The sequence below is a fragment of the Eublepharis macularius genome, chromosome 2 (genome assembly GCF_028583425.1).
Source record: "Eublepharis macularius isolate TG4126 chromosome 2, MPM_Emac_v1.0, whole genome shotgun sequence".
Lineage (NCBI taxonomy): Eukaryota > Metazoa > Chordata > Lepidosauria > Squamata > Eublepharidae > Eublepharis > Eublepharis macularius.
The window spans coordinates 117,617,241-117,644,205 of record NC_072791.1 but is presented as its reverse complement, the minus strand read 5'-3'; the positions used below and the strand labels follow the sequence as shown (position 1 = coordinate 117,644,205).

The 26,965-nt window shown below is 41.0% G+C and overlaps 1 protein-coding gene across 6 annotated transcripts in view; it reads left to right on the top strand.

Annotated features, from left to right (window-relative positions):
- Positions 1–1,524: 1,524 nt before the first annotated feature.
- Positions 1,525–26,965, top strand: part of FAR1 (fatty acyl-CoA reductase 1) — a 103,311-nt gene continuing 77,870 nt past the window's right edge. For 4 of the 6 annotated variants that reach the window (XM_054970691.1, XM_054970690.1, XM_054970687.1 and 1 more), the window contains exons 1-2: positions 1,773–1,876; positions 20,051–20,245. In XM_054970691.1, coding sequence (XP_054826666.1) covers positions 20,054–20,245 — 192 coding nt within the window. In that variant the 5' untranslated portion in view covers positions 1,773–1,876; positions 20,051–20,053. Of the gene's footprint in view, positions 1,603–1,772; positions 1,877–16,163; positions 16,186–20,050; positions 20,246–26,965 lie in introns of those variants that run through there. The other 2 variants (XM_054970688.1, XM_054970689.1) reach the window with 2 other exon arrangements.

Sequence of the window (26,965 nt, the reverse complement as noted above, 5' to 3'; positions counted from 1 at the left end):
AGGAATACAGAAAGAAAAAAAAGGGAAAGGGGACAGATATTTAGAAAAATAATTTAAAATATGCATTAGAAGGACTATTCAAAATGTGATAAACAAAATATTTAAGATACAAGTTTCAATTACACAGCATATTCATAATACTCAGGAATATTTTCTCTCTCTTAATCCTAATGAAACTTGCCGTTAAACCAATAGACATTTAATGAACTATATAAGCAAGCTGGTTTGAAATTAAAAAAAAAAATTACATTAACTATCAGATAGTAAATATTTGAAGTTATCATAACAATGTATGAAAAAGTAGAGATCTTGAAGGACACTATGCTTCTAACCTTTGATCCTGGTTGACTCAGTTAAGAACCTAAGTTAAGAACCACCCTGCTTCTAGAGAAGCAAGCAAATGTAGCTGCAAAAAAGGCCTTCTCCCAACTCAGACTAGGCTGGAAGATGGCCCCCTAACTTTGACACCGCTGATCTAGCCACCTGGATACATGTCATAGTAACATCAAGACTAGACTACCTCTTCAAAGTCAACTTGGAGACTACAGCTGGAGTGGAATGCTGCAGCTTGATTATTATCAAGAGCTAGGCGGAGCACGCATATCACTCTCATTCTGCAGTCGCTCCACTGGCTGCCCATCAGTTACCAGGCTCAATTCGAGGTCATGACTATCACATTCAAAGCCCTTTGTGGTCTTGGCCCTTCACATCTGTGCAACTGCCTCTCTCCCTATGTTCTGCCACAGCAGCTTCACTCATCTGGGCAGGGGCTTCTGCAGATGCCACTCTACAGTTGGGCAAAATGAACAGCTGCCTGTACATGAGCTTTCCCTGTGGAATGGCCTCCCTGCTGATGTTAGGAAAACTGTTACCCTATTGGCTTTTTGAAAATGATGCAGAACATTCTACTCATATTATAGGGCTGCGTTATAAGAAATATCTGATGTAGATATGCTTCTACTCCAGAGTTTCAATGTTGCTAAACACGCCATGTTAACTAGTTATGCTTTACTTTAGATTTTGTCTCTGTCTTTAGCTTTATGCTTCTTTCAGATTTCCTGCTACCATTCCCTATTATATTTTGCTCAATGCATGTCCAAACTGTTGATTATATTATATTTAACTTTCACTCTGTAATGCACCTTGGGTCTCTGTGAGAAAAGCAATAAATAAATAACTAACTGCAAAAGCCTGGGATCCGCTTTGCAACCCACTTTTGCATTAGGACCCACAGGTTTGGAAACGCTTGTCTGGTGTAGCACTTAACAACTGAACAATCCTTCAGCAGCGGACACTTGCCACTGGCTCCAAGGTAATGGTAAGGCCACAGAGACGCAACAGCGGCAAACGCTTCGTTTGCTTTCCCATCCTCTATTGGCCAACCTTGCGCTGCAGCTGACAGACAAGCAAGTCCCGCCCCCCACGAATGGCCATGCCGCTGAGGACCTCTGCAGCCAATCAGCGTCAGCGACTGTGCGGGAGAGTGGCGTGCTTAGGAACCTATGGTGGCGCTGCAGTTATAGATCGGGCAGCGGCCAACAGCGCGCTCCTTCTGCTGTACCGCTGTCTGGCAAAGCGGCTGTAGCAGCTGGCGCCCGTAAGGTACGAGCGAGCGGGTTTCTTTTCGGGTAGCGGTAGAGAAAGAGGAGAGGGAGGTTTCTGAGTGAGCGGGCGGGCGGAGCCGCCGGGGGGGGGGTGGGGAGGTCGGCGGCGCGAGCCGGCAGCAGCCGCCACCACGCAGGGCGCTGGAGGATCCATCCCTTGCGCGGGCGGGCTGGCCGGCCTGAGGTGGGGGCGAAGGCGGCGCCGCGCCAAGGGGCCCTCGGCGGTCACAGAAATACTGTGAAGAAACAGGCCGACGACCGTTGGACAGAAGGTGGGTGGGAGCTTCCTTGGGCACACGAGATATTCCAGTATAGGATGGGGGTGGGGGGAGAGAAGGAGGCTGGAATTCGACGGGAGGGAGGCCCCGGCGGGAGGAGAGGGGAAAGGAAGGGAAGGGAGCCCACTGGTGAGAGGCGAGGGAGCGTTATGGGGCGGGAGCGACCCCTGGTTAAGCGAGGATAGTCCTTGGCAGGCCCTCGGGTTTGGAGATGGGGCGGGGGACTTTCCCAGCTAGCAGACTGTGGCGTGACCCGGGTTTGGCTTCCCCACCCACCGCTTGGCCTGCTGCCTTAAAGTCTCCCACCCCGGTTTTAGTTGGAAGGAACCAGAGACTCAAATAGTGCTTGTATGGCCCTGAATAATGGGGCTGCTTGTTTAGGGTTGCTTTTAAACGTCTTCCTTCGATTAGAATTGCTGGAGACAGAAAGGCAACAAGCGGAGGCTAAACTCGGCTGAATTGGACACTTGAGTTCGTACAGCATGTGGTTCGGGAGGAGGTCGGGGCAGTGCATGTGGTTTTTAGCTGCATCATAACTTTTAATCTGCTGTGACAATATTGCCATTTCCCCTCCTTGGGAACAGTTGATAAGATTTATACATGTTATCTGACCAATGAAGAGCTTTGACTCTCAAAAGCTCACACCCTGGAAATCTTGTTGGTCTTTAAGGTGTTATTGGACTCGAATCTTGTTCTTTTAGTGCAGATCAACAGGACTACCTGCCTGAAACTCACATTCATACACTCTTTCAGAAGAAGCCTGGGAGTTTTGCCTGTTGAGGCTTTTTGGCCTGTGAATTGTAAATTGATGACTTCTATTGTATCTCTGATATGCAGTTATATGATAAACCTGCCATGGGGAGCACACAGGGCAAGATTGAGGCTCTTTCCTCCTTAACACTGCCATTTGCACAAATGATGCAATTTCTAGTAAAAAAAATTGCATAGCATGTTTAAAAGAGGTTCCCTAATTTGCAGTCACTTTCCAAAAGATGAATGTGTGTTCTAGTGAAGTTTGCTTGACTTGCTATGACTTATTGATAATGACTGCTGGTATTGAGAGCCAAGCATTTGGCATTCCAGAAAGGTGGCTCGTTGCACCTTAAAGACTGACATTTATTATGCCATAAGCTTTCTAGGCTAGAGCTCATTTAATCAGGTACATCAACCTGAAGCATTGTCCTTGCTTTATTGTTTATGTCCCACCTTTCTTCCATAATAAAACTCGGAGTACGTATGTAAGGTTCCCAGAAGTTTTGTCCTGATATTGATCAGCTGTATACCTGTTTAGCTTACAGATTTCTTGTATCATATGTTTTAAAACCATACACTGGGATTCAGTTGATACATGGAAATGTGCACAAAATGTAACAGTAAGGTTCAACAAGCTCTAGTTTTAGGTGGGCAGCTGTGTTTGTCTGTAGTAGAACAGCAGGATTTTAGTCCAGTGGCACCTTCTAGAAGAACAAGATTTTCAGCATGTTAACTTTCACAAGTCAGAGCTCCCTTCTTCAGACACACTAGTGTATACAATCAGGAACAAAATGACCCCCTTCACTGCCACTTGTAGCAGCCTTATGCCTTTGTCATTCGAATTCCTCTGTGGGGGGCAGATTCCAGAGTTTCTCTTTCCTATTGCAGATGTTGAGCTGATGTGGTTAATCTAGGAAGATAATAATAATATTCGATTTATATACCGCCCTTCAGGATGACTTAACACCCACTCAGAGCGGTTTACAAAGTATGTTATCATTATCCCCACAACAACAAACACCCTGTGAGGTGGGTGGGGCTGAGAGAGCTAGAGGCTGTGACTGACCCAAGGTCACCCTGCTGGCTTCAAGTGGAGGAGTGGGGAATCAAACCCGGCTCTCCAGATTAGAGTCCCACGCTCTTAACCACTACACCAAACTGGCTCTCGTGTTATTGCCACTGTCCTGAATGTTCTATGCACTTGGGTGCTGTATGCAAGTATTACCTATTTGCATGTCATGACCATTTAGCACCATTGTTTTCATCTACATTCATTTGTGTATGTAATATATAACTCGTGAAGTGAATATAACTCTTCATGTGTCTGATAAGCTTGGCTCTTACCTGCAAAAGTATATCCCATGATAAATCTGTTAATATTCAAAATGCAGTAAGACCTTTTTGTGTGTGTTTGCTGGAAAGGACCAATGTAGTTCTCCCCTCTGCAACTTGTCAGAAAGGGGTTGGGGTATATCTCATTCAGCATAGTAAATATGCTGAAATATATTCTGTCCTGATATAATTGCATCTGACAATTATCTGGAGACTTAACCATGTGCAAATATTTCGCAGATTAGTGAGAAATGTGGTGATAGTCCATTCTGTTTTAGATCACTTGATTTTTGGTAAATTGGTTATCATTTTATTTCTAGAAGGTTGTAATTTGGGTCTGCAGAAAGGAGCAGTCTGGAAAAATGATTAATGATAAAGCTTAAAAATCTGGTGGGATGTTTGCAATTGGTCACAGCCTTTTTACTTCACTGTTTCAATATGCTTTAAGTTGCTGGTTCCTTATTGGAGATAATAACTATAAACCATTTTGTGGTACTAAAACTATGGTACTAGTGCTTTTCAGCATTCATGAAATTTCATTGGAAGTATTGTGTGTTTGGATGTCATAGTTTAAGGAAGATGACAAATTTGAATAAGTTCAGAAAAAAATGTTAGGGAGATAGACAGTGCGAAGGAAAGGCTAAAAGAATTTCTTGAATGTGGTCCAAAGGAAAAGGCTACAAACTTACATGTCCAAGAGGAAGAGCAGTTTCTTGTCTAGTGGTTTTTATAGGAAATGGCAGTTTAATAACAGAAAGATGCTGTAAATCAGTATGAGCAACATGCTGAAAACCAGTTGATCAGTGAAGAAATATACCTGGGTTAGCTTTGGAAAGAGTATGCTAGACTTGTTTTTTCAGCCTGCTGGTCATTCTGTGAGCAGATGCGACTGCCCTTCATTTATAAGCTGTCGTTTTCTTTTTCTTGACAGCCGCTTCAGTAGCCATCCCATTACCCTGTTTTCCCAGTTATCCTACCTCTGTATTTATTTCAGGAACTGCCTATGCATACTTTTTGCACCTAGAGGCTCATATGCTTTCAAACAAATAATAAGCTTTACAAGTATAGCTGGATGAGTATGTGCCAAGCAAAAATATACAAGATTAGGCACCATTTTTCTTACTCTAAGGGATCAGTATCACTTAAACACATTTTTAATCCACTTTTTAAATGGATCTTCATATACTATATGTATGTGTTTATATTATTCTGAACTTGGTTGTAAAATGCAGATCATGACAATTATGGGATGAGGAAGGTGTAAATCTTGATAACAGCATTTTTAGGGGGATTTTTAAACTCTGGAAAAGTACAACATGATGCCTGTGCTGCATAGACTTTGCTGGAGCGGGTAAAAAATATTGTGGGGTAGCATTTTGGTTTGCCAGAGGAGGGGAGTCAGGAGTACGGGGACTGGAAGGGGGAGAAGGTTAAGGACCTTTCAGTTCCAAGCTAGTCCCAATTAGCTGACTTGTTAGGTATTTGTGAATTAGCTGGTTAATGGGACCTTCGAGGGTGGCTTGGGACAAAATACACTTTCTGTATGCTTTCAGCTCCAACTCACCCCCCATCCACTGCACAGGTGATGGGGTCGTTGGAAGTGGCCTAGCTCTGGGATGTAGGGAAGAACATCACCAACAAGAAGGTTGGGGGATAGAACTAGAGTGGGAGAAGCAGGGGACCAATGACATTTCCCTTCTTTCTCACAAGTCCACATGGGTCTTCCACGCTTTCTGTGTGTAGAACAAAAGATACATAAAACAAAATTAGCTTTCATAGTTTTCTGTACTGTAAGAGTAAGAGATGAGATTGTAGGTCTACCAAAAGTTGTTGGAAAACAATACTGTTGCTGAGTTTGTGTTGTCCTTTAAGATAAATAAATTATTTGGTTCTGCCCCCTCCCTTCCATCCCATTTCACCTGTCTATAAACTTCTGACAAATAGTGTTCAACTAGCATCTTCTAATTAATTTTTGAAGAATTAGCAGTGATGCAAATATATAAGATTTGCTTCCAAGAATTAGTTGCAAACAGGTAAAAAGGGTGTTTAACACTCAGTGTTGCTTTTGTATTACTTTTCTCTTTAATATTACTTTTCTCATATTGTATTTACTGATCAGTAACAAATATTCAAAACCCCCACGTTAACCACCAGAAACAGAACACAAACTATGTATATAGTACAACGTTACACCGTGGTAGCCTGGGGAGCAGGGGTCATCACTTCTGGGAGATTTGGGCTGGAAAAACTGCCATGAGGCAGCTACTTTATGTGTAGCTGCACCAGCAACAGAGAAACCATAAAATCCTGTCCCCATGTGGATGCCACCTTTGACAATATATCCTCGACAGTCTTCTGTACAGCCGCATAGAATGAAGCATCACTTTAATCTTATTTCATGTTTTGAAATATACTTGTTTTGTGGCAGCTGGAATTTCACAATATGAACAATAAACTTGTTCAGTGCTGGTTTTCTTCTGTTAAATAATACTCGGACTTTGAAGCTTTAGATGTGATGAAGTATGGGAACGTAAATAGAACTTGTGCCATGGTGCCGTGTGTTGCTGATATAATTGACTAGTAATAGTAACTTGAATGTGCAGTGCCCATACTTGAATATTCTGTATTTTTAACTAGTTCTAGCTAATGGAAACTGAGGGCTTCTTTGGAAAGTAAAAACTACAGAGCCTTCAAACACGTGTCTTTCTGGTGATTACTAATTAATTGGTACAATGTCTGTGTTTTTTAATTTTGCCTTGCAACTGTAAAGAGAATTTTAGATCCAGAGGAGTTAGCTGTGTTAGTATGTAGTTGCAAAATAGTAAAAAGTCCAGTAGCACCTTTAAAACTAACCAATTTTATTGAGGCATAAGCTTTTGAGAACCACAGCATCTGATGAAGAGAGATGTGGTTCTCAAAAGCTTATGCCTCAACAAGATTGGTTAATTTTAAAGGTGCTACTGGACTTTTTACTAAAGAGAATTTTGAAATCTTTATTTTCTTTCTTTGTTTTCCTGAAACCTTTTCATTGGTTTTACTATGTCTTCCATTCTTTATTGCCCTGAAAGTAGAAGCTACTACTTATGTAGCCTTGTTGTGAGTTAGCTTCACACCGGCAGAGAATGTTCTGTTTTATGTTTTGCCAGCAGTACCACCTAAATCAGAAATCGGTGTGGGGTGGTGGCTGTGTAAGGTGATTCTTTGCCTCTCTTGATTCTAACTGGTAAGACATGTCTTTACTTTGAAAGTCCTGCTGAATGGTCACAATAACTTGTAGTGGGAAGATAAATATTTTTATTAGTTGCCTGCAGAGTACAGGTGATTAACAAGACAGATTTTAGGTATCTGTGGAAGCATTAACTACCAATGGACATTGATACTGCTATTCCTAAAGCCTGTTATGTGTTCAAGAAGACTGTATTAGGTTTACTATTTCAACAAACGAAGTTAAGCTGTTTTTCACATTTCATGTGAAAATACTTCTCAGTAAACATTTGTTTAACCTATCTTCCAACTTGATAGTTCTGCTTCTAAGAACTGAAAATAGGGAGGAGTCAAAACTCCACCCTCTCTTTCCAATCCATTTTTAATCACAGATAGTATTCTTGGTGCTTTCTAATTGATTACGAATCACTTGGCAAGTCCTAATGTACCTAATGTAGGGCTTGACCATTCTGGTAACCATAGTGTGTTGAAAATGCCTCACTGTGTCTGACTTTCCAGTGCCTGGTAGAAGCCACTGCTCTTGCCCACCCACTTTGCAGTGTGAATCCAAGTATACCAGAAGTGATGGGTGACTAGTGATTGATGGCAGAAGAGCTCATTCCTATACAGACAGTAGATCAAAAGAGATGAGCTTGAGAGAGCCTCCAGAGGGAGCCCATTGATTCTAGTCAGATTTTAAAGCAGCAGTTAACATTGCCACATCAGATTCAGGTGGCAAGAAGCATAAGTGGCTAGGATGAGAAGAGATGTTAGGGAAACAAGGTTTGGAGGGGTTGTGGGGGCTTTGAAATGAGAGAATACAAAAACGTTGAGGGAATGGCACATGAGGAAAGGATCCTAGCAACCTAGAGGCTTTGAAGAAAATTCAGAGCCTTCTGATTCACGCAGTCTTAGAGAAGACAGAAAATAACTGAAGCTGGCAGGTACTCTCTCTACATCAGAGAGGGAGAGAACAACCTATTTCCTTTTTCTAGGACTGATGAGAAGAAGAGTACGCAACCATTATGTCCTGAACTTTTATGGGAGGCAAGTTGTTCAGAGGTAGCCTGGATGATATCTTGATCAAAATAAAAAAAATGTCCATATCCTTCTAAGGAAAATAAGGGGTCCATGGGTCCTCTCATGCCAAAAAGACACACTCTAGATGGATGTCAGATTTTCTTAAGGGACTTAAGACACATCCAGGGAGGCTGGACCCAGCCGGTCTACTGGAGCTCAGAGCTATCCACTTGGCTCTGATTCACTTACAGGACAAAATACTCTGCTTGAACACACACATACAGTTGGACATCACAACATTGAAAGCTCACGTGAACCATCAGGGAAGGACCAGTTGCAGGAGCAACATTAAGGGTTATGCTTCATGATTGGGTCAGTGAAACACTTTTCTTTGCTGAGGCCAGCACATTAGTACACTGAAAGCAGAAGTAGACTGGCAGAGCAGATTGAACAAGGGGATTGTTAATTTAGCCAATATCTATTCCAAGATTTCATATGGCTAGCTCTAAGAGGACCTTTCTGAATCTCAGGATAACACAAAGACAACAAGGTTTTTTCCCCCTTGCTGTCTTTGCTCCTACGTGGAACAAATGGATGCTGTGATGGTGACTTGGCCAGCAGGTCTGGTTTATGCCTTCTCTGATTCCCTTATTACTGGTGATAAACTCAAACAGGTGAAAACAGCTGATACTTCTTGGTCTGCAGTGGCCCAGAATGCCATGGCTCACCAGCCTAATTACTTTATCAGTTCATGTCACTTTGGAATTGCCGGAAGTGTCTAGTAAGCAAACACAAGGATCGATTTCACACCTTGGCCTGACATGGAGCTTGTGTATCAAGGAATTCTAGATGAAGGGTTTTCAGAATAAATTATTAAAAACATGCTGTTAGTCTGTAGGCAACATCTAGTCCAGGGGTCTCCAATGTTCTAAACAATGAACAAATCTGTACCTTTTTGACAGAAATAGTCATTTCCTAAGGAGAACTTCTATTCCCTTGATCTCTTCAGGGTATATATAAATCAAGCAGATTAAAGCCACCAGAAAGTTGAATGTTCTCTTCATGGTTTATCATGGGGTGGGAGGGAGAATGTGTCAAAGGTTCTACTCAACAGCTGGCTTAAGGAGTGTATCTTGATATATGTATCTCTCCACCCCCTTTGCTCCGGGAACATATGTGCTCACTTTCCCTGAAGTCAAGCTGAAAGGCATGGAGTTGGAATTTTATGTGTCTGGTCGCACCACTCTAAAATTTGATATTAAAATCTTTATTTTTGGTACCCAGATATTTAGCCCCTTATACAATATTCTCAGTATTCCCACCCATGCCAAAGCAAGAAGAATAAAAAGAGAACTTCCCCTGTGCTTTCAACCCAGCTATTCATTGACTCTGCACTGGACTTTAAAAAAAAATTAAAGAGGGAAGTGGGAAGCATGGAAAGGAGGGGAGGTGGAATGGCTGACTAGATGAAAGTAGCCAATCACAATGCAGAGGCTAGCAGGGGGGGCAAGAGAGGGAGCGGAAGAGAGTGAAACACCAAAAACGGAATAAAGAGTATGCACAGGGAAACAGCTTACCGCAAAGCTGATTTTAAGAAAAAGTTGGGGCATAAGCGCTCCCAGGAAAGTTGGGGAAAAGCTTCATAGTGGCCATTGCAGGCGGTTACTAAAAATGCTGCAGTATGGGAACTGAACTGGCAAAATTGGCCCGTGCAGACTTGGCTACAGTCTCAATCCTTCAGAGGCAATTATAGCTCACTCAACCACAAATGCATCTACTTCTGTGACTTTTCTCACCATTATATGGGTTGTGGACATCTGCATGACATTTACATCAGCCTCTGTATCCATGTTCATTAGACAATAAAAAATGGAGTCTTTAGCAGATTGGGCAAAGGATCTTAATACAGGTGGTCTGGTTGGTAAGTGGTGTTTCCTCCCTGATTGGGTGTACAGCTTTGTAACATCTCAACTCTGACAGGATGTTCTCTCTCAGATGAAAACAGCACTGGGTTTATCATAACTGGGTTCTTGGTTTTGCTCTGACATACAATTATAACAAAGCATATCTGTTAAAGAAGCAATGTTATCTCTGCTATATAAGCTTTGTTCTTTTTCTTTGCTCCTACAGTCTCTAAAGTTATAATCAAGTCAGTTGAACTCAGTTTATTCTAATTTACGTTGGGCACTGTTCTCAGACTTTGGATAGCTGTGAAAGTCTTTGAAACAAAAATGCCGGGCAGTCTCTCCCCATTGGTGCCTGAAAAAAGCAACCTGTTTCCTGCCTCAAGGGGTTATATGGAGTACTCAGTTGTGGTGGGATGTCCTCTTGATCTTGAAGTAGATGAAACCCTCAGAGTAATTCCAGTATTCCAATCTCAGCTCAGAAGATTTTTTAAAAAGTAAGACATGTGGGGGGACTGGGGGTTTGGAACTCCCCAGATATGTGCTGTTCCAGAAATAAGATCAGTGATATCTTTAGAGCCAAAATTCATGCCGGGCAAGAAGAATGTAATTCCTGCCTCTCCATCCCCATGAGCCTTTTTGGCCTTGGAAGAAGGAACAGGAGTCTGAAATGTCATTTGAATACATGCTGAGCCTCCTTGGAAACTGGATACTGGACTAGAGGGGCCTCTGTTTTGATCAATCAGAACTGTTCTTTCGTATTCAGCATACAAAACTAACTACTAAAAGAGAATTTAAACACATTGCATTTGATTTCTGTTTGGCATGGCCAGTAAACAAAGCCTTTCTACTCAGTCTATGAACTACAGAGAGAGGATTTTTTGTTCTGCCTTTTCCAAAACCTGCTGCAAAGCAGGGAAACCATCTCTTCCTTTGCCTGAGCTCTCTGTAAATCACAGAGAACTTGTGGAAAAGGTGTTTTCTTTCCATTTCCACTGGGTTTTTAGAGAAGGAAGAAACAGTGCTTGTTTGCTTTCTTTCAGTGAGAAGACAGAGAATGCTCTCCTTGCTATTTCTCTGCACATACAACAAGACTTGGCACAGGGTTCACTGCTGCCTAATGTTGTAGATTTTTTAAAGCATAACTATTTAAACATCTGTATGCCTTTGTAGAACTTGGTGATGTCACCGGACAGGTGAAAAATGAATCTGGCTCCTAGATCCTAACTGCTCTTGTCCTGCTACAACAGCAGTTGTCCTGTTGTTAGCCCAATCCAAATATGGCTTTCCTCATGTTCTTTATTTGGGGGGTGGGCGGGAATGGTTTTATATAGGGTTGCCAACTGTTGGTGGAAAAATTCCTGATGGTTTGGGGTGGGAGCTGGGAAGGGTAGGGTTTGAGGAAGGGAGGAACCTCAGCAGGTTAAAATGTCATAGAGTCCATCTTCCATAGCAGCAATTTTCTTTAGGGGAACTAATCTCTGAAAATAAGTGGTAATTCTAGTTAGACTACAAGCTCTATCTGGAGGTTGGCAACCCTAGTTTTAAGGGAAGAGCATGGCCTCTGCTTTCCCCTGAGCCAGGTCAAGTCCAATCAGTTGTTTAGGTATAGAAATGTTTGCTTTTTGAAACATAACATTTGGGAATCCAAGTCAACTTTAGCTAAAGGGGAACAGTGTGACTTGTCATGCATTTTCTGACTCCAACTCCAAAAACATGTCCTGGTGGCTTCCACAAACAACTTTACCCATTAACAAGGGAAGGGTATTGAGAGTGGTTGTATATAAGTACTTTTTTCCAAGCTAAGGAAGAGGACAGAATGCTGGGATAAAGAGACATTTTCCTTCCTACCTTTTCAAGATTCTCTTCTATTGTGATTTGTTCTGTGTTCCCACTTGTATTGCTACTCAAGGTTTGCTTCAAGATATTTGGCATTGAGTTGCCTACTTTTCCTGAAGTCTAATTAACTCATTTTTTGAAATAATTACATAGGTATTGATGTCAGAGCAGTATTTCCTGAATGAATAATTCAATTATATAAATATTAGCAGCAAGGCACAGTTTAAATCTTTAGCTTTAAGATCTTATGTCATCTGAAGTATGCAAATTCTGACCAGGCCAGATCCATCTGACGATGCAACTTTCTGAAGCAGAAAATTGAATTTGACACATTGAATTAACCCATGACACTCCTTAAAGTGCTCGGTAGACATTGTGTGCCCCCTTGGCACATATCTGTAATGTTAGTCTGCTGTGTCAAACTAGGACTTACCCTTTGAACAGCTGCTGCTGCTGAAGGTCAGTGAAGTAATCCCTTTTTCTCATAAGTGCCTTACTGCTTTAGAACCCTGCCTGAAAATAAGTCTCTGTTCAATGGTCCCTGATCCATTTCTTTTCCTTTGAGCTGCTTAGTTCTGTGTGTTCATCCTTCTAGATCATTGGGTGGGGGACTAGCAAACTTCATGTTTTGTAACAATATGGAAACCTCTGAAATAAGGCTGTTAATTTTGGTTGTAAATCCTTCTAGATTGGCACACTCAGCAGCTTAGGCAGTTGATCTCCTGTTTGACAGGAGTTAAAAGTTTAATGAAGCCAAGAATGCCACTGTGTAGGTAGCAGCTTACTTTTTATCTCATTGGTGTTTGTTAGCAAGGGGTAAGACTAAGAACTGCGTGTCCCCTTGCTCTGCAGCAGTCAGTGGCAAACCTAGTACCATAGCAAAGGTCCTGCTACTGCCTTTCTGTTATAATTGTAGGCAGACAGATTTCCTTTTTGGTACATCCTCTTCTGTTTTATCTTTTTTTTAAAAAGTTTGTAACTGTAGACTGATTAGTATTCTAGAAAAGTTAGAATTGTTCAATGAATTATTTATATTTGTAGAAATTGTACTTAAAATTTAAAATATATACTTTTTAAAAAAGCCAGTTGCTTTATATGTTTGTTTTTATAATTACTGTATCAGATGTCTGATCAAAACTGGGCAGATACAGAAGAGGAGGGGAGAAGAGAGAGAGAGAGGAAAGAACATATATCACAAAGAGACAGAATGCAATTAGGGTGGAGGTTTTGATCAGGCATCTGATGAAGAGAACTTGATTCTCGAAAGCTTATGCTACAATAAAATTGGTTAGTCTTAAAGGTGCTACTGGACTCTTTTTGATTTTGCTACTACAGACTAACACGGCTAACTCCTCTGGATCCATGTATCAGATGTGATGGTGTTTAAAAAGGTAATGATTTCAAAATACTTGTCCATTATTTGAAAGAACTGGACTAGTCAGTTGTCAAACATTTTTTGACTGGCCAAATGACCAGCACTGTTTATTCATCTATTTACTTCATAGTTTACCTTTCTAAGGACGTGAGGAAGATTACAAATTAAAACAAAATGCAGTTGACAGCATAAGAAAACCATTAACCAGTGTAGGTTAGGATTATGGTCCCTGAGATAGGGCGTTCTGAAGTTGTGCATTTGGGATGTAAAATGGGGTGGGGGGGACACTGACATCCAAGGAGGAGGTGATAGAATGTTGGGCTGTTCGCCCCATGAAGAAGCAACTTCAATCATTCCTTGGGCTGGTTGGGTAGTTTGTGTCCCAGTATAGTCCCCTAGCTGCCCCTCTGACAGACTTATGCCAGAAACAACAATGAGACAAGGTAGTCTGGACTGACCAGGTTCTCCTTGGAGTCAACAAGTGCCAAAAGAGGGCACGAACTACCTGATACAATAGTAGCAGAGATGTACAATTTCTTTGTTGCTGTTGCCTCCGCCTTATAGATCTTAAAATGAGCCGTGTAGCACTGCACACTCTGTCAGATTCAATTTGTTTTTCATCTGTACTGTTCTAGAACTCTCCCAGTCTTCTTCAAGTCATCCAGCTCTGAGTTGAATAGAATGTTGTATACTACACTGTCCTGTTGCAACAATGCCATTAGTTTCCTGATATCAAACTCGTACTCCCATTGAATTTCTCTGTATAATGGGACTGTGGCCTTTAAAATCTGGTAATTCTTTCCCTTTAGTGGTTTCACTTTCTCACAGATAGTTCTAACTATAGCCATTGTGACTATAGTTGTTGTTCAAACTTTATATTATTTCTCTTTAAAGCAACAAAGATTGTATTGTGGCAAATCACTATTCAGTTGTTAAATAGTTAAATAGTAACTGCCACTGGTATGTTGTGCTAATTTCTCAAAATAAATTATAATATTGCGTCTTATATGAATCCAAACAATAGAGTTGAAATTTTCTCAAACTTTTTCTAAAAGAAAATGTGATTTAATAAACTTTGTACTTGAACAAAACAGAGATGTGATGGTATACAGAGGATGAACAGAAGGGCCATTGTATGCTCCATAATAGTGCATAGACAGCCTTAGACACCAGAATCTTTTGTTGAGTGAAAATATTGTCCACAATGCTAGAATTGTTAGTTCCTGTTGATTTTTAAAAAAAATATGGCTTCCTTTCTGTCAAAAGGATAGTGCCTCTGGAACTCATTATCTGAATTAAAATACTGAGCGCATGAATACTAAATTTTCAAATTGCTTTTTCTAGAGTTAACACTATCTTCTCTAACACAAACTCTATGATGAAATCATACTTCTGTGGTCACATTCCCTTGATCTTTTACTCTTCATAAAAGCTCTTGATCCAACACTAAATCCATTCAAAATTTTATTGTATAACATTGCTAGTCTTCTAAATGAGGAAGTTTTGACTTGGTAATCAGTGGCTGGTGCTAATGTATAACAGCTACTTGATGCATGTAGCTGTGGTTATATAGTTCTAGGTAAAGAGGGCATACATGCATGCCACCTAATAATGTGACAGCAAGCCTTTCTTAGCTAACATATCAGAACTTATTTACTTTGTTAAAATCAGGACTTTAGAAGGACTGTCCACTGAGAGTGTCTTGTGTTTAAACCAGTACAGTGTCTGCATTCTTACATACAGTTCAAATAGGATACATTTTAGGTGTGCAAAATTTTGGCAAACTTTAGAAACCAGAGTAAGCATGGCTGTGGTCCTACCTCTCCCTGTCCTCACTGAGCAAGGAATAGGAAAGTATATTTTGAAGAGGTACTTTCTCTTCCTTCCAATTTGACATGTTATTCTCATTCTTCTTTATGTTCTCTACTGCTCTCACCCACCAGCAAGGTGAGCAAGGTCATGGAGGCTTCTGTAACACAGAACAGGTGGATAAAAAAGCAGGTAGACAGAGACCAGGACGAGGGCAGAGTAGTGTCTAGATCAACAGAAATAAATATTTCCTGAAAGTGAACTTGTGGAATGATAAGGTGCTTGGGACTGAAGGTGTAGATAGAGAAAAGTGAATTCTGAGCTATTGAAATGTTTAGCTCTGTTCCATATTCTTCCCAGTTTTTTAGTTCAATCTTAGAATAGTAGATGTTGGGCAGCAGCTATTGATGTTGTGGAAACACTGAAGTTTCAAGCCTTGAGAAAGAAAGGAAATTGCTTGTGAATTGCAAAGCAGGCAGCTTATATCCTTACACATGCTTTTGCTGTTGTAAGGAAGGAGAAGATGGATGTAATCAAGTCCATGAAACAGCATACAAATATATACCTTGCAAAAGGATGTTCAGTACTAGAGGGGAATGAAGTCTTTACATAGGGCTGTGTTTCCATTTATTTTCTGTTCCATGCAGGGTTGCCAGTAGGGAGCTTATTGCAGGTGAGAACATTTATAGGTGGAGCCTGGCAGGTGGAGATGTATTATGTGGTGACATCAGTACTGGGTAAAGCTCCAAAAGTGATGTTATTGCAGCAAGTGACACTAGGAATTTCCCAGTCTCTATGGTAAATACCTTCCTAAAGTGTTGCTCAATGTGGTGACATCACTTCTGGATCTTCATCTGGTAGTGATGTCAGTGAGTTATGTGACGTTACCCCTTGCTATTTCTCCCACAGCTGCATTGTGAAATGGTGAAATTTGTAAGAGTCTGGAAATGTACCAGAGACAGCTTCACAAGCCTTCATACATGTAAAGGGTTCTAACTGACCACTTCAAGGGACCAGCTTTAGAAACTCTGTGTGTAATGTGTATTGCAGAGTTGCCTTAATAAAATGTAAGTTTCTCTTGTTGTACAGCAATTCTTAGATGTAGTGAGACAGTATATTAAACTTGAATTTGTTCACTCTGAATTTTTATATATTTTAAAAAAATTATTGGATGGGTTTACAAACATACACATAAAAATCGTTATCATTTTCCACCCCATTGCATTTTCTCCATCCTCCCCCCCCTTTTCTGGTGACTCCCAGCAGTTTTCCATACCCAACTTAAGCTAAAGAGTATATCATATAAATTCTTAAAGTCTATAATATATATATTATACATACTAATCTAATCTATTTACTTATCTTAACTATCTACGCTTAATATACTACTTATCTTAATTAAAAGTATAAAGATTATATAAGTATATAGTAAGTACATATACTAACTAAAAAAAAGATACATATATATGTGTAATATACTATTCCTTAGATACCTATTATCTATATTTCATATATACTCCCTATAACTTATTCAGCCTTATTATTCAATCTTATACTTTCCCCTATAAATATACTATCTCACTCTTAACTTTTTAATACTATGATACTATAACTCTATACTAATCCAATAGGATACAGTAAAATATACCCCCTTTTGACCTTAAGTAAGTTTCTATCTCCCCTTTAATTATCCAAAGACCAGAATTTTTATATATTTAATTGAAATGATTCTCTTGTATCAATAGGTGCAGTCTGACTAGGAAGTTAAGTTTCTTATTAATGATTTGTATGAACAAATAGCTTTTTCTGTAGTGTCTTCTCTGTGGCAAGTTGAATTCCAGGATTGTTGCATTCAACCCATTCTAGGAGTGATTCTGCACATGTTGGATAATGCACTTCCAATCCTCTTTATAGATAATTTGGAACAGATTTTTTTGTGTGCGGAACAAAAAATCCACCTCAAACGATTGATAAAGTGCATTATCCAACTTGTGCGGAATCAGCCTAGGAAAGCAAATGCTTTGTACTGGGATTTTCTGCTGCACCTTTTATTACAAAATTAGGTCAGTCTGTTGATATGAAATTAGTTCAATCTATTGATATAAAACTGACAATTTTAAAAGAATTGCAAAACCCTTGGTGGCCTAAGAGAGGTGGGGTGGCCACTTCTGGTGCCAGAAAAAGTGGTGCGATTTGAAAAGCACATAGCGGCTACTGCTTTGTACTCTGATCCAGCAGAGGTTGATATGCCTCGCCGGTGCCAGCCTTTGCCTCCTGGCTCTGGGTCAGCTCAGGCAATGCTTTCCAGTTTGGATAGGGGGAACTTAGGTATGGGTGTTGGGGCTGCACTGCTTTTAGGCTTCCCTATACAAAGATTTTCCCCATATGTTCATTTTAAAAATTCAGCCCTAATCTTGATCTATTAATATAAATGAGCAAAAAAGGGGGGGGGTATAACATCACTGAAGCCACCGATGATGACAGCACCTTCACTTGAAAATCTTGCTTAAATCTTGAGCAGAACAAAATAAACCAACTCCACAACTATATAAATGCAGAAGGAGAGATGTGCAGAAAAGATTGATTCTAATGCTTGGGGGTTGACTGATAAGAAAATCTGGAATTTTGATTATATCCGGCTGTTCTCATCATTCATTCTAGATATAAGGCTATATTGTCTTGTATCCTAAATTGCCATTATTTTGGCATAATGCCAGTTCTCCATTAGAACATCATTTCTGTTTGCATAGGAGAAGAGATTGACTTTTGCTGATTCCCTCCTCCTGCAGATTCGTACTCTGTCTCATATTGTTCCTAGGCCTGGCATGGCAGGAGCACAGTAATTGAATTAATGGCTACAGTGGGAATGGTGTAGATGGGGAATTTGGCTTTCTCAGGTGTGACTATGACACTGGTTAACATCTGAGCCATTGTCTCTTCTCAGAGACTGAGGGCCAAACTAGACCAGGCAGTAGTAGTAGATCTTTGGTCGGAGGCAAATAACAGCTTTGCGGAAAGAGTAGTTTCCTTCATGCATTTCTTTTGATTTAAATGGTTAACCCCTCCTGAATGGTTTAGCCTTTTTTGATGGGGTGGTGCACAGCTGCTTTTTAACTTTGGGGAAAAAATACAGGTGATTCCATCATGGATCTGCTACTCGCCTTATCTAGTTTGGCCCCAAGATAAGAAAGAAGAGAGATAAGACTTGAATGCGTGTCAGACCATTGTAGCCACTGGAAGCGTGACTGATACAGTTTTGTCCACCCCTCAGCCACTGGCATATAACATAAAACTATACATGAATTAATATGCAAAAATCAGTTGGATTTTGGCTTGTAGATAGCATTCATACTTTATCATTGATAAGAGGTGAGTTTACATTCCTGCATTTTATAAGCCATTGTAGCAACAAACAACAAGTAAAGTATGGGTGGCAGTAAAGCATTTCTTGAAACAAGTTCTTTGCCCATTGACGAGTCAGAACATCAACTGCACTTAAGAGTTTTGTAATTCTGTTTTAATTAAGATAAAATAACACACATAGATAGAGTTGATGCTGATAAAGCAATAGATATAATTGCAGTCTAGGTCAACAACATTCTGAAGTTCCAGCAAACAGAAGGGTTAACGTTAAACTAAAATGTAGGGTTGATTTTCAAAACATTTCTTCCAAAGAATAATACCATGAAGGAATACTATGAAAATTACTGTATGGAAACAAACTTTGCATTACATTTGGATTATTTTTATTCAACTGAAAAAGTGTCAGTGGTAGCACATATGTAAGGAACTTGACTTTATTTCTGAGCAATAGCTTCATACTGAATATTATTGACAAGACTGCAAAATACTTTGCTTATTTAAAAGATACATCTGTTTCCGCATATGTTTCCAGTATAAAGTCAGTAAATCCCATGTGACATTCAGCTTTTCTCATGGCAATACTGCATATTTTGATGGACCAGAGACTATAATTTGTTCTGGGAAATATGTCGTCTCTCCCAAATAATACTTTTATGCTTTTTTATAATTGTAGGTTAAGTTATGATAACAATATTTGATTTATATACCACCCTTAAGGACAACTTAATGCCACACTCAGAGTAGTTTACAAAGTGTGTTATTATTATCCTCACTACAATCAACCTGTGAGGTGGGTGGGGCTGAGAGAGCTCTGAGAGAGCTGTGACTGACCCATGGTCACCCAGCTAGCTTCAAGCAGAGGAGTGGGGAATCAAACCCGGTTCTTTAGTTTAGCTGCTCTTAACCATTACACCAAACTGGCTACACCAAACTCAGGTGTCGTACACTTTATCATTTGAAACTGAGTAATGCAACTTCTTTCACTTAATCAAATCTGCTATGGCAGATTAATTTCTTTAATATTCACCATTTATCAGTTCTTTTGACACAATTTCAGTATCTTATACTTGAGCACTTTATTCAAGCATTAAATACATTTCTGAGTTTTATTGGTTCAGTGACTAGTGTAACGCCTCTGTTCAGTTCTGCTTTACACATGTGTGTGAATGCAGCCTGTTAATGCATTCTTTGGTTTATACATGTATGGTTGTGTACTTGAATGCCTGTTCTTATCAGATCTTGGAAGCTAAGCGGAGTCAGCCTTGGTTAGCCTTTGGATGGAAGACCACCAAGGAAGTCTAGGTTTGCTAGTTAGAGACAGGCAATGACAAGCTACCTCTGTTTGCCTCTTTGACTTGGAAACCTTATGGGGTCACCATGTTGGCTGTGAAATGACAGCATCCTACACATAAAAAAACAACCCATAGATTTTATTAACACGGATAGCTTATAGTACTTCTTTTTTAAAAAGGTGTTTATATCACAGTCATGCAAAAATGTGAAGAAGATAAAATGATTCATGGAACAAATATGGATGTAAGCCCTGATTTGCCTTTAAATTCTTTTAAGGTCATGATGGTATCCATCCCAGAATACTATGAAGGCAAGAATGTCCTTCTCACAGGAGCTACCGGTTTCATGGGAAAAGTTCTTCTTGAAAAGCTGTTAAGGGCTTGTCCGAAAGTAAAAGCAGTTTATGTGTTGGTAAGACACAAAGCAGGAAAGATGTCTCAAGAAAGAGTGGAAGAAATGATCAGCTGCAAGGTATGATTCAATAAATGAACATGTTCTGTGTGATAAATTTGTGTTTTCTCCTTACAAACGAGTTTCTGAATTAGTTTCTTTACAATACAAGGACATGTTATGTTGCCGGTCAAAAGTAGCAGCTAAATTAATTGATCAGATATAAGCATTAAAATGCAGTCCCTGTAATAAGAGTGCTTTTACTTGGCCATCTGGTATATAGTTGCTTTGCATTCTGACTGTAAACATCTGACGGTCTCCAGATATGGATTGTTTCTTTGTTGTTTACCTGGTTATATTTGGCCCTGAATATATATGTATCTGCCCCAGTTCCTTATAATGAAGCAAACAATATATTCATGTTTCTAGTATTTTATTGCTTACAAATTCTTCTGTGCTGCAGAAGACATGTCATATTTTTTGATTGCACAGCTGGCTTAATTAAACTTGAGACTACTTTGGGCTGTTTTTAAATGTGATTTTGGCAAAGCAAAGCACTTACCTGCATGACTTTTCATGGTCTGTGCTGCCACCTATGTAAAGTAGCTATGTGTGTTTAGCATACTAGGACAGTACTGGATCTCTAGCATGCAAGCTAAGTGTGCATAGCTATTTTGTGTGGATTGCATCACAGTTTAAAGGAGACATTTAGCCTGTGCAAAGTTTCACAAAGAACTTCATCTTTGTGGCTTCTGTGCAGGCACACATTGCAACTGCTCTCACGAACGCCACCCACGGAGAAGATTTCCAGAGCTTTCTAGAAGACTAGGAGTGCCCCTCCTTCCTTTGGTGCTTTCTCGCCAAAAACATCACATGACTAGGAGATGGGGCGCTGTTCCCTCACTTTTTTTTTTGCCACCACAGAGAGAGGATCTCCATTGCTGTTATCTGCTTTTCCCTCACCTCATCCTTGAGGCTGAGGAGAATTATTTCTTTTAAAAGTTTTTAACCCTCAATAGACATTCTAGTGAAGAATATAACTACGTTTAAAGAAGAAAGTCTGTCTTTCCCTTCATCGTTATGGCTCAAGAGAGGTGGTGAAAGAGGAATTGAGGGTGGAGAGTGCCACTCCTCCCAGGTATAGGCTGTTTCGGTGGGAAAACAGCTGCGGCTGTGATTTGGGAGGCATTGGGTGCCCTCTAGTGACTTTTTTAAAGCTACAAAACCTCCGATCAACAGTCCTGCACATGTGCAGTCCCATGTGTACTTGCACAGAAGACCTCAATTGGTTGTATTAGTAGTTCAGGTTCCAAGAGAAACCTGGTAGTATTCTAAACACAATCTTTTCACAATCTTTTGGGGTTGGTAGAGGCTGTCACACTCTACCTTGAGTACATAACTGTTCAGTGACCTTTACCTAGCGTGGCTTTCCCCACCAGAGCACTATTTTCTTCTTGCTGCATTACTGCCTGTACTTTGGCAATGTCACTTTTAGAAAGCTGCCTGCTTCTTTTAGAAGCACCTCTGGGTAAATGTCAATGAGACACTAATCATCTGTTGAGAAGGTGGGCTCCATAGTCTCTTACTCTGAGAGCTTCACACCCACCTCTTCAGTAAGTTAGCTTGCTACTTTCCCAATGTGGGACTGCACAGAAGCTGCAAAGATAAAAATGGTATTGCATTTGACTTGATGAACAACAATGACTGTTGTTCATCAAGTGGTCTTCTGTGCAGGCACACATCCCTCCCTCTGGCCTCGCTGTGAACTCTTGGGAAACTTGGTTTCTGAGCGGTCTCCATTGGTAGCATGGAGAGAACTGAGGGAATAGTGCCCTTCTTCCTGGTTAGGTGATGTTTTTGGTAGGAAAGCACCAAAAGGAGAAGGGGTGCTCCTAGTCTTCTAGAAAGCTCTGGAAATCTTCTTCGTGGCAGGCCTGTGTGTGTGCACAGTCGCAATGTGAGCCAGCACAGAAGACCATGAACAACAGTCACAAGTAAATGCAATCCTGTTTCTTTGCCTTACCAGTTTCATGTTTCAATTGGGCCTAAGCCTGTTTGAAGGAAACTTGCAACAAGAATTAGATCTAAAGAGAGAACTAGTGATGATCACTAGATATGATTAGCATTGCAGAACAAAACTGATTTACATCACATTTCAAGTAATCAGCATGCTGCTTTCTTAAATCATTACTTCAGACCGCGTTCCTTGTCTATAAAATAATAGTCATGTCACATAGGGTTGCCAGCTTTAGATTTGGGGGGTGAAGCCTGGGAGGGTGGAGTTTGGGGAGTGTAGGATTCCACCCTTGAAAGTAGCCATTTTCTCCAGGAGTACTGACCACTGTAGTCTGGTGATCAGTTGTAATTCTCACAGACCCAGCCAGCCTACTGCTGATTGGCTGGATGGGCGCTTGCTTGGCGGGTTGCCATGATGCCTAAGTTAGAGGGGAGCCACCAGGCCCCTGAGAATGGTAGCTGCCATGCTCTGCTTCTTTCTACACCCTGTGGGCTGCAAACTTGGGGCCCCGGGTGAAGCTGGCTGGGGCGTCTTTAACTGCACTCATTGTACAATCTCATTGTGCTGTGCACTTAGTTTCCAAGTCTATATCTGGTGCAACTTGAAATGTAACTGGGGAAATAGCTGCAGGTATTAAGTATTTTAAGGTGCTGCCACTGTTGTTATTACAATTGATCAAAATTTCCCCATCACTTTTCTCCTCTTCTTGCTCCCCAGGCAAAGTACAGAGGATAAGCCATTTGTATGTCTGAAATCTCCAAATTAACACCAAAAGTAGCTGATTTCTACCATCACCCCTCCAGCAAATTTTCATGAGAAGCATGAATACCTTGATGATATGGTTTTTTTAAAAAATTAATGTTCCTACTATAGTTTCATAAGCAGATTAGCCAAGAGGGGGCATCATGATGGTAGCGCCCTTTTTACAGACACACCTTCCTGCACTCTGGTCTAAGTGCCTGCCCCCTTCTCTCACTTTATCTGTCTCCTGAAGCCTCTGCCTGCTTGCCTGAGCCAGGGTGGTGTGAAGTGGCAGCTCCAAAGCCCCCTGGTCATTCTCCCCCTCCTTTCATCTCCAACCCTGCCCACCTGATGCATCACCTTGTGGGCATGGGGGGGGCGGGGTTGGTGGCTTCCAGGGGGAATCCCATCATTCCCCCTTGCTTCATTTCTTTGCCCATCCATCTGTAGTGCTACTGCTTCTGCCACACTGGCTGACATAGCAGCTCATATTCCCATTCCTTCCCATGGTAGGGAACAGTGAGAAACCTGAAGAGGAGATGGAAACTTGCTCACTTCCTACCTGTGCCCCATTGCTCTGCCTGCATGCCTGTCCCCCTCCTTGTCAGGTAACAGTGATGGCTCCCAGACTTTGCTCCCTCATCCACCTTCAGGACCATAATCTCTTTCCCAGTCTCCTACATGCAGCTGCTGTGGATCACAAGGGCCAATGTATTGTATTGCACAAATGTATTGTCTGCACAAATTCAGACGGTGTGGCTCTTTGGGGGGGGGGAGTTCATCTTCTCCCTCCATTTTAACTTTTCAGATTTTTTTTCCACCAGGCGCTGCATGTTTTCTCTGTACAGGGTCTTGATTCTCAGATTTAAGTAGAGAATTGGCTGTCCTCTGCAGCAAAATTCCTGTTAATGGTGTTTGCTCATGGGGAAAGGCAAAAGAGTCTTCAATGTGTGTAAGAAATATAAGAAAAAAAAAGTGTAGCCTACAGGAATATTGATCAGCACTTTGGGCATTTTCTGCCGTTTTTGACCATGGTAACTGCATATCCAACCTGTCTAGATTTATCATGTAATCTGTGTATCACAGATTACAGAACTTCCCATTCATTGATTAGTGTTATGTTACTCAGTTTATGCTGAGTAGTAGTGTTTGCTTTCCAGATATGTGGTGCTCCATGGGTTATTCCAGCCTATCAAGGTAATTTATTTAGTCTTAGACAAGATAATTCAAGGGAGACTTTCAGCTTAAGTAGTTGCGCTTTCCGCATTTAATTTAATATACTATTTTTATTTCAAATTAATGCTTCCTGTGTTTTCTATCTTTAAAGACTGTACAATCGTTTGTCACAAGTGCTTGGATAACTTTTAAGCTGGATCTTGGAGTTTACAGCCAGATTTCAGATAGCTAATATCAAAACAAACTACTGTTTTAAAATATTCTTTGAGCAACTTGGCAAGCTTTTTAGCTTTAGTTTTTTTTAAAATGGGGGGAGGGGATATGAAAGAGGTACTGAAAATTCTGCAGCATTAATATTTAGCTTTTCTGTTGTAAGCTACTTCCTGTGCAAATATTCTGCATGTATTTTGCAGGACTGGAATGACACTAGCCAAGGGTTTGGCAATTCCAGGCTCCAGGTTACCATGGCACTTAGAAATTTCATAGTGACACCTAGTATATTCAGTGTCATTGTGGAATCTCTCATTGATCCTTGGAAGTGCAATGCTCATTGTTTTGCAACAAAACATGTTCTGTTGTATGAAATAAAAAAACAATGTGTATCAAGTTAGTTGTTGTCGATTTTGTGTATGAAGTTTTGTCATTTCTTGTTTATATGTAAGCTTTAAAGCATACCATTCAGCGATAGCAGATAAATTCATTTCTTAACAAGTTGCTTTCTGTGCTTGTTCCAAAATTTCATGACCTGGATATTTTTAAAGCAATTGTGAAATTGCATTTTGGTGTGAAAAACAGGAATATGCAATCTGGCTTTCTGAACTGGAGTTTATAGCCAGATTTATGCAGTTTCAGCAAAATCTGGCCTTGCCAGTTCAAATAAGAAAATCCCAGATCTGATCTTGGAGGCTAGATCAATAGGGCCGAATTAATCCATGTTAATCCAGTTAATGTGGCAAACCCAGCTTCTGCATTTTCCAAAGTCAAGGATATTGGCTTCTGTGGGCTGCTCCAAGAAGTTTCTTCAGTATACACCTCTGCTTCCACCATGCTGAGCAGGATTGGGATACATGGTGATCGATGGCCGCTCAGACATCAGTGCAGCAGCTGAGCAAGTGAGACTCAAGTCATTTACTGTGCATTCATGGTGCAACTCACAGACAACCTCGTGGTGAAGGGTGCTGTGGGTCTCGGTTCTTCTCAGGAACCTGGAACAGATGCACTTTGTAAGTTTCAGTGCATCATGGGTCACTTCTTGTGAAGCATGGAAGCAACTCACTACCTGTGCCAGAATGAGGACCTGACAGGCATGCTGGAACATTGCCTGATTGTTGATATTATCACTCTCTGGAACTCCACCTATGCCATGCTTGAGTGTTTGGTGGAGCAGCAGGCCACCCTCAAGTGACACTTCGGAGGGGTGAGAGTCAGTTCAGCCCTCAGTCCTTAGGCCCTTTAAGAACTTCTCATGTTAATTGCTTTCCACCTGTTCTCTGAGCTACTAGGTGAAGGAGGCAGTTTGGGCCAACCTATTTCTCATGGCTCAGAGGCTCCCCTCATGCCCCCTGATGAGTGTGCAGAGCAAGTATGTCTTTTCCCATGTGGCAACATTGCACTTTCCTGCACCCCTGGAGAGTTCAGGAGTTGGTCTTTCTGAAGATCAGCTTGCTGCTCTTCAATTTCCCAGCTCTGGACTTTCAGAGTGAGTGAAGTGAGCACACCTTGTGGCCTGTAACCCCTATCAGTTTATGTTGGTGAGGTGGGGAAACTCATTCTTCCCAAAGTCAAACTTAAGTAGAAAAACCAGTAAGAGGGACATTTGATCCAGTTGGCACACCATACATTGCACACTCTTGCCCTCCTCCCTAAAAAAAAACACCAGCCCATCCAGCATACTCTTGGACCTTTGGCACAGCTCTGCAAAAAATTAAGAAAAGCAGCACCTGAAATGTTGTTCTCTTGCCCTTAGAACAGAGAGAGGTGGTAGGGAATGTAGAGAATTTGACACACCATGCAAGTGCTGCAAACAAGCAGAAACAAACTCACAGAAATACCCAAAATGACACTAGAGAATGCTGTTGTATTTGTGTATGTAAAGTTAACTTTCTTCATTACAGGGATGAGAGGGAACAGGATGACCAGTGAGGAAGAGCTACTGAGGTCTGTAGCTCTGTCTTGAGGCTCCTCTGAGCCAGTGAGAGTGGCAGTGTAGGTTGCAGAGCAGACCCCAGAGAGAATTTGGATTTCCCAAAATGATCACACACACCCCCTCTCATTTTCTGAGGCCAAGAGGAATTCATCTTATACTAAGTTACAACTGTGTTTGCTTGCCATTATCACATGCTTGGTGGTTCCAGTGCAACAGCTGATAATGTGGGTCCTTGCTTGGTTCTGTTCTGTGGTGCTGCTCCATTGACCCTGGCTTCTTCACATGACACTGGTTCTGTTGGGCTTGCAACCGTGTCACTTGATTCAGTTTGGTTTTGGTCGAATTCTCTGGTTTGACATGATTCTCTGGTTTGATGTTGGTCCCCTGGCTTCACTTTGGTTCTGGCGGGATTCTGTTTCTTTGCTTCAATTTGGTTCTGATGCGCTTTCTTTGGTTTGAGCTTGCATTTGCGACTGTGCCTTTGGCCAGTGGCTGCTTTGCCCCTGTCATTTTTTCTGCCGGAGAGTCAGCTTGACATTTTCCCCATTATAGGAAACAATGGAGAGTGGCTGGGGGCACCTTGTTCAGGGGCCCATAGAATTGGACCCTAGGGCCCAGTTTTCCTGAAACTTGGGGAGTCTTTAGAGGACAGTCAGAAGTAGGTTTTCTGCAAGTTAGGTTACCTGGAAATTTGGTAGTTTGCTTGAAAAAATCCCCTCCC